The following is a 13,810-nucleotide window of genomic DNA, read 5'->3' as shown; positions in this document are numbered from 1 at the left end:
CTTCAAGGTTCCTACCTTGGTGAGACATTTCCTGGTTTTGAATTTTGGATTTCAAGTCATCTTTAGAAGAAGGTATCGTTTGAGGGGTTGGATTGGTGGGTGAAGGCTACGTAGTTTTCACACCTTTAGAATTAAGTTAGTTTGAGCTGCAAGGTTTTCCAGACTTGACCTTGAGCAAAGAGCCAGATATCTCTCTGGCAAAATGGGTTTATTCTGCAACAACAAAGATTTGTAATTCAGGGCATGTGGTCCACTGGTAAACCATGCCAAGCCCAGGTGATGAAGGAGGGGAACATTCTGACACAGGGGAAGGAGGAGCTGTGTAAACAAAGAGTCCATTGGAGGAAACTGGGAGTTAGAAGTATGGTGGCTTTTCATTGGCTGAGCTGTAAGTGTTGTAGGGGGAGGAGAAGACCCTCCCTCTACCTGCTGGAGTAGTAGAGTAGAAAAACATCTTCCTATTGGAGATGGAAAATATGTCTCTTGTTTGGAGTAATGATGAATGTACCACATGAGACTCCCCTGACAGCCCCTCCCAACTTCCATTGAAATTAGGCTTCTATTTATTAATTTTCTTTAAAGCATCTAATTCAAGCCCTTAATTGTGCAGAAGTGAAAAGTGAGGCTTGTCTGGGGTTGCCTATGAATGAGTCCAGACTTCCTGGTTCCCAATCCAGTGTTCTCTTGTACATCTCCTGTGCTCCCATCAACCCCATGAGGAAGGTCAACTCTTCTGTAGCCATTGTTACTTACTCATTTTTCAGTTGATCAACCCAAATCCCAGGGAAGTTCAACAGTGTGTACTTGGCCTGTGGCTGAGGAAAAGTTTCAATTGAGTTTTTTGGTTCTTTGTTCCGTGGGCTTTTCTTACTAAAATTTTATTTTGACCAATACATACTGGCTTTCATGTATATTAGGGAGGGGAGAACAGAGGAGATTAACCCTTGATGTTCCCCTTTCTTGAGGTCCCATGGCCCATCCAGTCTCTGATGACACTTGGACACAATAAATCTTCACCCACTACTTGAATATCATATTAATTCTACTTTTCTGCCTCCAGTGCCCAGTGCTCATTGGACTGTTCATCTAACAATGAATGACTAATAACGTCACTAAGCCAATCAGGACTAGCATTCACTCTTCTCCCAGGGCAGAAGTTTCCCCACCCAGCCACCCGCCCCAGGAGCGGCTTGGCTCTGATGAAGGGAGGCCTGGTGCTCCGGCTGGCCTGAGATGCTCACATAGGATTATGATCGCCTGCTCCTGCCACCCACACAGGGGAGGCCCAGCCCCACAGCACTCCCTCCCTGCGAGGCAGAAGCACAGCGCCCGCCTTTTACTTGGACTTGAAGGGTTTCTCTCATGTATTGCAGTCCGCTTCCCGCCGAGTGGGCCTCTCCTGTGCCAACTGCCAGACCACCACCACCACGCTGTGGCGCCGCAACGCGGAGGGCGAGCCCGTGTGCAACGCCTGCGGCCTGTACATGAAGCTCCATGGCGTAAGTAGTCCCCCGCCCCCGATGCAGGACCACCACCTCGACCAGCACTCATGCTCTTTCATACCCATCGCTCAGTCCTCAGGGGTCTTTCTCCCTTCAGACTATAATTTATTTTTTCCTTCTTAACAGAGATACTTAGATATGGAAGGAACCATGCAGATTACATTAGTCCGTTCAGGCTGTTCCAACAGAATAACACAGACGGGGTGACTTCTAAATAGGAATTTATGTCTCTCAGTGTGGAGGCTGGGAGTTGGAGATCAGGGTATCAGCATAGTGGAGTGAGGGTACTCTTCTAGGTCACAGACTTTTTCTTTTTTTTTTTTTTTTAATATATTTTATTAATTTTTTACAGAGAGGAAGAGAGAGGGATAGAGAGCTAGAAACATCAGAGAGAGAATCATCGATCAGCTGCCTCTTGCAAACCCCCTACTGGGGATGTGCCTGCAACCAAGGTACATGCCCTTGACGGGAATCAAATCTGGGACCTTTCAGTCCACAGGCCGTCACTCTATCCACTGAGCCAAACTGGTTTCAGCTAGGTCACATGCAGGGCATGAGTGATCTCTCTGAAGTCTATTTTATGAAGCTATTAATCCCATTCATGAGGGCTCCACCCCCATGACTTAATCAACTCCCAAAGGCCCCAACTCCTGACATTATCATATCTGGGGATGGGTTTCTAGCATGAATTTTAGCGAGACACAGAATTTCATACCATAGCAGAAACATTGCCACTCACTTCATCTTTAACATTATCTAAGTCTAATTCCCATTTACAGATGAGGAGACTCAGAGTAGTCTCTATATATGGTTAGTATGGATAAAAAAAAGTAATTCAATGGATAAAGGATAGCTTAAAATAATTGTATTAATAAAATCTGGAAAACACAAGCAAAGCTTGATCTCCACCTCCTACCAAAACCAAAAATAAGCTTCGGTGAATTAAAGATATGAAATGTAAAATATCTTTAAATAGAGGCAATAAAATGCTAGAAGAAAATGTAGGAGATGACATTTGTATAACCTTGTGGGTTAGAGGAAAACTTGTTAGACAAGTTTTTAGAACTCTTAAGGCATAAGATAAAAGTCATGTATATTTGATTCTAGAACATTTAATATTAGTGTATAGAAAAAGGATACCTCAGGAAAGTAAAAACCAATGCACATATCAGAAAAAGGGTTCATATTTTCAGAATACAGGGAGCTTTACAGAGCTCTTCATGTTCTGATTTGCAACAATCTCTATTATACAGGGCTATTAAAAAGGCAGTGTAGAATGTTGTACACAGCATGGCACCATTTTTATGAAGAAAGAGAAAGAACGTAATTTATATGTTGTTGCTCATTTACACAGAGAACACCTGGAAGAATATATAAGAAACTGGTAGCATGTAGCATGGGTTGCTCTAGGAGAAGTAATAGGAGAGTTGGAGGGACCCTTTTTTCACTGATTACCCCTTTTGTCACTTTTAAATGGTGCATGTCTTAGTTGTTCAAATATAAGTTAAATTAAAACAACACAAGTAAAACAAACAATAAAAGAGATCCTACAGAATAATAAGAAACTAACAATCTGTCTTCCCTCATTTCCCCAAATGGGCAAAAGAAGTAAACTTATAATTCACAGAAGCCGCCCAGGTTAGCCACTGAACATGTGCAGAGAGGCTGGTCCTCACTAAAAATCAGGGAAGTGTCAGTTAACACAACCTTGAGGTTCCCTGTGTTGCCCATGTGTTTGGCAAAAATTAAAATGCATGATAATATAGAGTGGAGTGGCTTTGAGAAAACAAGTACTCTCATACTGTATATTGCTGATTTGTATGTCAGTTATTACAGATATTATTTCAGGAAATTAACCTGGCAGTACTTACTAAGGTTAAAAACACACATACCTTTTGATGTAGCAGCTCTACTTTTGAGAAACTAGCCTATAAAACAATAAAAGAATCAATACATAGTGATGTTTGAAGTATTTATTGCTGCAGTGTTTGTATTGGCAAAAACTAGGAACAATCTTCAAGCCTCATAAAGAAATGGTTGAGTAAATTATGGCATATCCTATAATGCACACTGTTGCACAGAAATTAAAAAAGAATGTGTACTTGACCTAGAGTAATGAAAAAACACATTGCAAAGAAATATATACATAGTATGACCCTATACTATGGGGGTGAAGATACATTAGACATATACACAGATGGAAGGATGGATGAGTACACACATACATACATGTATAGATATACGTAAGTGCATACAAGTTTGAGAATTTTTAAAAATGTAAGGAACATAGGCTATTTCTCCAATTGCCTCATGGGGACAGGATTGATGGTAGTGGGCTGGGAGGGGTTTTATGAATTTAATCTCATGTGTGTTTTCATCTTAACGAGCAAAAAGTGGCTAAAATATAGTTAAGAACATTCATAAGATAATACACTTGTGTATTCTTCAAGGAGTGTAAACAAGGATGTTTGTTGAATCACTGTAATAGTAAAAATGGAGAAAAAGCTCCAGGAGGAAAATGGTTAAAGAAACAATTGTTCTCTAATTGGGGATGGGGGTGGATTATAGAGGAATATTATGTGGGTATTAAAAAAATTAAAAGTAGAATTTCCATATGACACAGGAGTCCCATCTCTGGGTATATTTCCAAAAAGAATTGAAAGCAATGTACACTCATGTTCATGGTAGCATTATTCACAATAGCCCAAAGGTGGAAGCAACCCAAATGTCCATTGGTAAGTGGGTGGATAAACAAAATGTGATATGTACATACAATAGAATATTATTCAGCCTTTAAAAGGAAGAAAATTCTGACACATGTTACAGCATGGATTAACCTTAAAGTCATTATGCTGAGTGAAATAAGTCAACCACAAAAGGTCAAATTCAGAGGCAGGAAGTAGAATGGCAGTTGCCAGGGGCAAGGGTAGAGGGGAAATGGGGAGTTATTTAATGGGGACAGAGGTTTGGTTTTGCAAGATGAAAGAGTTCTGGAGATGATGGTGGTGATGGTTGCACAACATTGTGACTGTGCTTATTAACACCACTGACTTGTATACTTAAAAATGGTTAAGATGGTACCCGACAAGTGTGGCTCAGTGATTGAGCATCAACCTATGAACCAGGAGTTCATGGTTCAATTCCGTGTTAGGGCACATGCCCGGGTTGTGAACTGATCTTCAGTGTGGGGCCTGCAGGAGGCAGCCAATCGACGATTATCTCTCATCTTTGATGTTTCTCTCTCTCTCCCCCCCTTCCTCTCTGAAATCAATTTTTTTTAAAAAGTTAAGATGGTAAATTTTATGTTATGTGTATTTGTTGTTTTTTAATCCTCACTTGAGGATATTTTTTCCATTGATTTTTAGAAAGAGTGGAAGGGGGAGAGAGAGAGAAACATCGATGTGAAAGAGGCACATCCACTGGTTGCCTCCTGCATGTGCCCCAACCAGGGCCAGGGGTCAAACCCGTGACTGAGGCACATGCCCTTGACCAGGAATGGAACCTGTGACCATTCAGTTTTCAAGCTGATGCTCTCTAACCACTGAGAAAACTGGTCTGGGTTATTATGTGTATTTTACCACAATTAAAAAAAAAAAAAAAAAGTACTGAGGTGGGTGGAGATAAAGAAGAGGGCAAGATTCATTTGAAGTTGGGATGGGCTTTACCAGGGTCTGAGTACACTTTCGCCCAAAGTTGGAAGTGCTGGCTCATCTGGCCCTCAGTTCACTAGAAGGCAAGTTCAAGATCATGTATGCTGGTGCACTTCTCTTAACGGTTCCGTGTTGGCATCTCTGAAGTGGTGATTGCTTCTCTTTCAGTGTTTGCAGGTGTGGCCTTTATTAGTCCCATATGGGAGACTACCCGTAGACCGGCTATTGTGGGCCAGGCCTAAAAGAAACCAGATGTGGGGAAGGCAAAGTATTGAAAAACATTAGAAAGATGCAGGCTTGCTCCATAGGCACTGGTTTAGGCCTCTGTGAGTGACACCCACCAGTCACTGCATGTTTATGAGAAGTCAGATGCAATAAAACTATTGTCCGCGGACAGTTTATCTCAGCACCTGGCCACAGGTCCGTCTCTCCAGCTCTTGCTGCTCCCATGGAAATACCACTGTTGGCTGTGGTCAGATTCAGTGCAGTGAGGAGCTGCTATAGGCAGTGTCTTTACACCTTCACTCCCTGGGACTGTCCAGTGTATGCCTATTTCCTTGGCGTCCTCACTGAGAAGAGCATCGCCCTTCCGCTCTCACTGTGTCCTGACGGGGCTGATGAATGAAAGGCCTTGGCACCCACTGTGCCTGCTGCCCGAAATACCTGCCCCCTACAACTCAGACGTCACCTCTTCCGGGAAGCCTTCCTTACTGTGCTCCTGTGCCATTCCCTCCCCACCCCAACCCAGGACAGAGTTCTCCCCCAGCACCGATGAGTCTGGTTATGTTCTAGTTGTCTGTCCTTCCCACTAAACGTGAACCTCTGGAGGGAAGGATCTGTGCCCTCCAGTGTCTGTTTCTTCGGGGTCTAGTTTGATACCCAGGATGTCATAAAGGATGCTCAATACATTTTTTTAAAAAAATAGAATTGACTTCTCTCTTGGCAGAAGTTCCAGGGGCTGATTTCCTTAGTCTCAGTGCTGAGGTTTACAGAGGAATTGCTTAGATGCTGTCTTCCCGTTATGTGTGTATTGAAATACTGTCGCTGATCATGTACAAATGGAAAACCATATCTATCGACTTGTGATCGCAGGTTCCCAGGCCTCTTGCGATGCGGAAAGAGGGGATCCAAACCAGAAAACGGAAGCCCAAGAACCTTAATAAATCTAAGACGCCAGCAGGTGAGGAAAGAGCTCTGCATGTAATTACATGAATGAATCTGAAGTCCTTGGAGCGTGTGGGAATGTGTTCTTGGTAAGGTGAGCCGGCCTGGGGAGTCAAGATGTAACGTCAGCAACACCCATCCCTAGCTCTTCGGGACACAACGAGGAGCCCAGTAGAAACGTAACATCGCCATGGGACATACTGGAGCTCTGGAAGCAGGGCTCTGATCACTGCCAGTCATACAGAGGCTGTCATGGGCCAGCTGGACTGGTCGAGGGCCTGAAGGAAAAGGGGACATTCCCCCGTCCCCACATCGTTGGGATCTAGTCATGGTCACGACGGACTGGTTTGTAAGCCAGTGTATAATTGACATCATGGGGTACTTCATACTTTAAAGAATGTCTTCACAAATAATCTCTCATTGATCTTTAAAGACCCCCACATGACCCCACTTGTCTCCATTTTACAAACAAGAAGCTGAGGCTCAGAGGAGGCAGTGGGACCAGAATCACACAGCTGAGGATGGGCAGTCAGACCCATGTTTGTACATGTCAGGGTCCACACGCTGTGCAAGGCACCACCCTGCCTTCTCAACTTCTAGATGAAGGCTGAGGACCACTTCTGTTTCCTCCCGGAGCCCTTCCTCCCGGTGCTGCTCCCGAAGGAAAGCTCTCACTGGGAATGCCATCGTCCCCGCAACATAAGCCAGCTGAGCTGATGGGGAGCTGGCCCTGCAGAGTCAGATAATCTCCCCTTTCCGCTCCCGAGAACACTACCACGGTTGTCCTTTCCCACATTCAGCAGCGTTCACTCCTCCGGCAGCCCCGTCTCATGAGACCTTCCGGTGTCTCTGCCCCGTGGTCCCCTTCCTCTCTCCTGGCTCCACACTGTTCATAAGTAACCGGCCCCACACCAGAGAGCAGGTGTTAGGTTCAGGTGGACAATCCCCTGTCTGAAACTTAAAGTCCAGGGGCTGGGTTTGGCAGCAAAACCCAATCTGAACAGACACAGGCTGTGTATTGTCTTTTATTTGCCCCACTTGTGACTATTCCCATGTTTTGCTGTAGAAATATTCATGCATTTCAATGTGGGTGTTGTCCCAGACCTCACTGGAGTTGTCCCCTAATGTACAGTATATTACCCCCCCTTCTTTTTAAAAAAAAAAAATTTCTTTATTAATTGCAGAGAGGAAGGGAGAGAGAGAGAGAAAAACATTAATGAAGAGAGAGAATCATTAATTGGCTGCCTCCTACACACCCCCTACTGGGGATCAAGCCCACAACCCGGGCATGTGCCCTTGGTCAGAATCGAACTTGGGACCTGTCAGTCTGCAGGACAACGCTCTATCCATTGAGCCAAACTGGCTAGTGCCAGTATATGCCCTTTTAAAAATAAAAATTAAAAAAAAAAAAAAAAGGTTTGAATCCTGAAACACCTGTGGCCTCAAGGGGTTTGGGATAAGGGGTGATGTCCCTGTCATTTCAAAAAGCTCCCTTGAAAATCTCATTTTAGGATTCCCTCCACCCACGAAAGACCCCTGCTTTCGCCCCGGCAAATATAAATAAGCCAGTAGCATGGGTCTACCCCGCTGTCTCAAAGGACGGCCACCCCTTTGTCCTTGCCTCTGCTCTGCTCGGTGTCCTGACTGACTCTGTCTTGTTCCAGGTCCCTCGGGCAGCGAGAGCCTCCCTCCCACCAGCAGCGTTTCCAGCAACTCCAGCACCGCGACCACCAGCAGCAGCGAAGAGATGCGCCCCATCAAGACAGAGCCAGGGCTGGGGTCCCATTACGGCCACAGCAGCTCCATGTCCCAGGTGCGCCCCTGGGTGGGGGACAGGACTGCCCCCGGGGAAGTAGGTTCCAGAGCACCAGGGGGCCAGGCCGGCACTGGGGTCTGGAGCACGTGACCGAGGGGCTTGTCGGCTGCCGGCTGCCCTCAGGGCCCCACTCGAGGGTAGGGGCTGCGGGCACATCCGATCAAGCCACAGTGATCTGGACACACCTGTGAGAGACAAATGTTCCGCAGCTCCTCTGTCTCCTAAGGGAGGGGTGATCTGACCTTGGCCTTGAAGGATGCGTAGATGTTTGTTAGGAGGAGGAAGGGCAGGAGGAGGACCCTCCTGGCCTGGGCCGAGGCGTGGAACTGTAGAGGGCCGGGTGGGTGGGTTGGGGGTGATGAGGAGATCACAGGCAGGATGTCGTTTTCACGAGGGCCAGCTGCAGGGCCATCTTCCTCGTGTGCCCAGAAGATGGACCAGCAGTCCCCTCATTCTCTTCTTTGGGAAATGATGGCATCCCTGCTCCTGAACCCCCTTCCCTCTGAGGCTCCCCTCCTTTGGGATCCGGATGTTCCTGGTCACAGTCTCCTATGAACTCTGACCTCTTCCCCGCCCATACTTGAGGGAGGCCATGTCTGACTAGCCCTTTGCTGTCGGGGTGAGGAACCGCTGGCTCTGTAGAACCAGCAGAGCCAGGAGCCCCTCCGAGATGGGAAGACAGCTACTGTTTGAAAGTGGAGTGCTGATGAGATTGTAGCAAATGTCTTGGGTAACTATCAGAGCCTTCGGAGCAACCAGAGCAGTCACACCTACTGGTCATGGTGCTCAGGGGCAGGTGATGAATCACACAGACACTCTGCGCCCACAGCACCGGGCGGAGGACACGGCAGTGTTGCGCGGTCCCGGGTCCTGCCCTTGTCCGTTGGCCGCTCCTCCGGTCCCCCTCCTAGGTGTGGGAGCCAGCCTGGGCACATCACCTAATGGGGCTCCCCCTCCTGAGCCCTCAGGAGTGACCCCACTGACCTCACCTCGCCCTCTTTGCTTTGCAGACGTTCTCGGTCAGCGCCATGTCCGGCCACGGGCCGTCCATCCACCCAGTCCTCTCGTCCCTGAAGCTCTCCCCGCAAGGCTACGCAGCTTCCGTCAGCCAGTCACCGCAGGCCAGCTCCAAGCAGGACCCTTGGAACAGCCTGGCCTTGGCCGACAGTCACGGGGACATAATCACCGCATAATGTCGCCTCCCTCCCTCCTCAGATTCCTGCACAGATTGGGACTTGGAGAACCGCAGCAGGGGGCGAGGACCGGCTCCCAGCGCAGCCGTCCTGCTCCGCCTGGCAGTGACTCCGGAACACCTGGGAAGAAACTTGAAGTCGATGATTTGGTTAGGGGAGTGGGTGTAGGATTTCATCAGATGCCTCTTCAACATGAGGGGCCGGGACGAGCCCAGACTCTGGTCCAGACGCACCCACCCTTCACGAGGAGCACACTCAAGTCCCTTCCATGGAGCCGGAGACTTCTTTCTCGTCCTCTGCCCCACTCCACCCTGATGAGAGAGGAGCTGTTCTTCTCTACCCTCCCATCACTATGGCCTGAGACGGTGGTTTCCCTCTGGTGATCCCAGCACCGGGATCTGAGGGTGGGGAGAGGGGCCGGTGCTGGGACCCTGCTCCCGCCTGAGCTAGCGCATCCATGTGCCTGCCTTTCCATGTGACAGGCCCCTCCAGGCAGCTCCTGCCCATGCCCAACACTCCCCTTCGGGCTCAGCACACCCCTGCACCCCTCAGTACTGAGTCCCGGCTCCAGGACCGGTGGGCGTCGCCCGTGTCACTGGGTGCTCTGTGGGGAGAAGGAGGAGAGGCTGCCTCACCCAGCATGCGGTATGGCATCGCCTCCCCCACGTTCCTTTTCCCGGCTCAGGGCCTCATCCCTTCGCTCCTTCTCTTCACCCCAAGGCGTCTGAAAAGAAAAATCCCTTCCAGCGCTCCGTGCGATTCAGCCTGCCTTCAGCTTGGCCGTGTCTCTCCCTCAGCAAAACAGGAGCTCAGCAGTTTAGCCGAACATCAAGCCCCCCAAGCCTGCCCCTCAAAATCCTTCCTCCGCCCCATCATGCACAGGGGGTTCTGAGTGAGAACAAAAAAGGTTTTGCTGCTAAAGCGAGTTTGACCGACACTGACCTAAGACTTGAATTCCCTCTGGAGAGGCTGTCTGGACACCCTGGGGCTGGGCCGCCACTGAATCGGGAGCAGGGTTTTCCGTGGATTCTGACTCGCTTGCACTTGGATCTTGCTGACGCCACTTCTGTTCTGCGGAGCTGGGCTTCTGGGCCAGGCAGCGAGTCCACCCAAAGTGGTGCACCTGGCATCCTTCTCCAGCAGAAACCTGTTGTCCAAGAGGTGAAAAGCTGGCGATTTCGCGACATAAATTCAAAGCAAACACGACAAAACTCCTGAAAAGAAAGAGGATGGCGGCTCAGAGGAGACACTGAATCGGGCCTCGGGGGCTCTCCGGTGCTGGACTGGAATTGGCCTTTTTCCTAGCTCCACGTTGCTGTTTCTGCCTGTGATGCCGGAGCTCACAGACTCCTCCCTCCGTGTCCTCCTTATCCAGAGTGTCACCGACTGCGTCCTACTCTGAACACCCAGCTCCCACCCCACCCCCAAATCCTACAGGCTGTAGCAGAGAATATCTCTAAACCAAGATTCTGCTTTAATCATCATTTACATTGCTTTCTCTCCTGAAGGCCGCCCTCCTATACTTTCCCTAACCCACAAACGCGTTAACATTGTCTTAAGGTGAAATGGCTGTAAAATCAGTATTTAACTAATAAATTTATCTGTACTCCTCTTCCCTTTCTCCTCCTCCCTCACATGTCTTTCCCGGGAGGGGTGATGATGGCTTTTGCAAGGCAATCGTGAGTCACAGTGGCCCCTTCCTCGATCCACTCACAGGCAGCACCTAAAATCGTTTCCTTCCTTCCTGTCTTCAGATGGCCAGGTCCTCAGTCTGTGCAATCACTGCTGCAGGAACACGCATCCTGGCCCTGCACTGACTAGTGGTCGACCTTGGCAGCTCATCTCTAGGCTTTGGTTTCCTGAGAGAGGGCTGGGTCAACGGTCAGTTAACGAAGGTTCCTGTGGTCCGTCAGCTGACACCCAGTGGCCGTTCTTAGAGCTCCCCTCAGGGATCACAGGGCGGGAACATGAGGTGAAGCTTAGGGGCAGTGATCACTCCAGCCACCTGAGTTAAGTGTGTGCCGAGGGTCACCTTGAGGTGCCCTCCCATCTTCCACTTCTCCTCTATGGTGCCGCTCAGACAAGCCCTTCAAGGGGCAAGTGATGCTCCACACCAATGGGAGAGGAGAGAAATGTCTCCTTTATCCGTTTGTCTTCACCTTCTTAGGCTCCAGAATTGCTGAATTGCTTCATTTTAAAAGTGAGGAGGTGGGCCGGGACCTGTTTGGCTCAGTGGATAGAGCGTCGGCCTGCAGACTGAAAGGTCCCGGGTTTGATTCCGGTCAAGGGCATGTACCTTGGTTGCAGGCGCATCCCCAGTAGGGGGTGTGCAAGAGGCAGCTGATCGATGATTCTCTCTCATTGATGTTTCTAACTCTCTATCCCTCTCTCTTTCTCTCTGTGAAAAATCAATAAAATATATTTAAAAAAAAAAAAAAAAAGTGAGGAGGTGGGAAGGGGAGTCGGGGAAGGGACCCAGATAAAAAAAAAAAATCCACCCCGACTCAGAACTGTCTCGGGTGGCTTCCAGTCTCACAGTTGGCTTATGCCAACCCACTGGGCAACTGGTGGGCATTGACTTTTCAGAGCACCCCTGTTTTTGAGCAGCTCAGAAACACACACAAACACACACACACACACACACAAAATCACCACCATGCTATGTCAAATCAAAAAAGCTTTTAAATAGGCTCAGGAACAGCCAGACTTACGGAATGCAGGGATCATCCAGGGGGAGAACTCTAGCAACTACAAGGGAAAAAGAGCTTTAAAACCAAAAATACTCCCCCCCCCCCCTCCACTCCCGAATTTATGTTGGCCTTGTGATGAAGTCCTTGCTGAAAATGTTCAGCCACTTCCCTTTAGGAATGGCTTCCAGAACAAAATCACATACAATACCAGAAGACCTTATATAGTCATGACTGCTCTGCTCCAGAGGGGCTATCCAGCTTGTCTCAGCCTCCGAGCTCACCAGACTTGATTGCTTTCCCAGATGAAATGTATCCTCGGAGGAGGTCGATTTTGATATTCTAAAGGATGCAGTTCCCAGATGGTTGGGAAGTGGCTGGGGAGAGGGTACGGGGGCGGGAGTGGGGGTAGGGGGTTGCAGGGAGGGGATAGACTAGCAATCCTGGCATCTTTAGAATAAATGAGGGGCTTAATATGGTGTGTGAAGCAGCCAGGGAGCATGTGTCCAGATAAATCCCTCCCATCCCCTTAGTCTCACCTCTGGCCACGATAAAACCTTTTGAAGCACAGGTCAAGTCATTGTGACAGTTGGGGGGTGTTAATCCTGCATATTTGACTTTTGAATGCCTTTAGGGGGTGAGCAGAGCATATTTAGCGGTGATTATGTTTGGCTTGGGATTGACAGCTGTGCAAGTTAGGTTTATATTGACTGAATATTCACTAAATGGAGCTGAGCAGGAGTGGGGCAGGATTGGATGACCCCACCCCTAGCCCCGAGTCCCTGGAACATGACATACTGACTAGGATACTGAGTGCATGAGAAGCAGCTATTTGGAAAGCTGCTTTTGGAGTAGAAGTGATTGATTTTTGTTTATTAAGTCCTTTTGTGACATGGAATTCTTCTCTTCAGATTGTATCCTTGCCCTGCTTGAAGCTAGAACACAAAGATGCCATCATCCTGTGACCAAGGACCAGCCTTCAAGCTTCAAGGCTTAGCCTGGGAAGTAGGGCCTCCAGTCTCCCTGCCCCTGGACACTTGCTTTGGTTTCTGACCTGCAGCCTCCTGGGACTGCTGCTGTTCTGTGCCGCTCTGGCCCTATGGGGACTCTTGTCTCCCCTCCATTGGCTGTGGCAGGGGCATTAGCAGAAAGACTGACTGTTCACTAACAAGGAGAAGGAAATAACCCAAGTGAAGGGGACATTAAAATAGACCTAGCCTTTCAAAGTCCAGGTTTCTTGGGGTTTGTGCATTGCGAGTTCACTCTTCTGACTGAAGCCTGGGAGACAGGTTTTGTAGAGAGGTGACCACACAGCTATGCTCTGGGTGATAAGAACAGAGGAATCAGACAGAGCCTGCGAGGCGCCCCAGGGCTCTTGGGCCCAGGAGGTTCCCCTATGCAGGAAGGTTTTCCTCTCGAGGGAAGGAAACACAAACACACACACACACACACACACACACACACACACACACCCCTGTTCTCATGACTGCCTTCAGTCCTCCAGGGTGGTGGCCCTGCTTCACCTGAGAAATAAACATGTGACCATCCTCTTTCTCCAACTGGGTTTGTAAGAGGTTTTTACTAATCACTGGGCAGTTACCAACTCCTAATCAGTGAATCTGATTTCAAGACGTTCATTCAAATCAGTCAATACTAATAAACACTAGTAAGCTCCTCTTACAATGGCTGTAGTCATTTGTGCTGCCTCTTCTTGAAAACGGATGTGCTCATCTGAAACGTGAATTACAATTAGGTGTAAACCATGTAGATGTAGCATTCTACCTCGTTCGGGTCACAT

General features: G+C 48.5%; 1 protein-coding gene across 2 annotated transcripts in view; it reads left to right on the top strand.

The window, feature by feature from the left end:
• The window catches only part of GATA4 (GATA binding protein 4), a 59,474-nt gene extending 48,537 nt beyond the window's left edge, over positions 1-10,937 (top strand). For both annotated transcript variants that reach the window (XM_084886367.1, XM_084886366.1), the window contains exons 4-7: positions 1,374-1,499; positions 6,245-6,332; positions 7,981-8,129; positions 9,143-10,937. In XM_084886367.1, the coding sequence (XP_084742493.1) occupies positions 1,374-1,499; positions 6,245-6,332; positions 7,981-8,129; positions 9,143-9,325 (546 nt within the window). In that variant the 3' untranslated portion in view covers positions 9,326-10,937. The remainder of the gene's footprint in view (positions 1-1,373; positions 1,500-6,244; positions 6,333-7,980; positions 8,130-9,142) is intronic.
• Positions 10,938-13,810: the final 2,873 nt, after the last annotated feature.

The sequence above is a fragment of the Pipistrellus hanaki genome (genome assembly GCF_964339955.1).
Source record: "Pipistrellus hanaki genome assembly, chromosome: 5".
Taxonomy (NCBI): Eukaryota; Metazoa; Chordata; class Mammalia; order Chiroptera; family Vespertilionidae; genus Pipistrellus; species Pipistrellus hanaki.
This window is presented reverse-complemented; position numbering and strand designations above follow the sequence as displayed.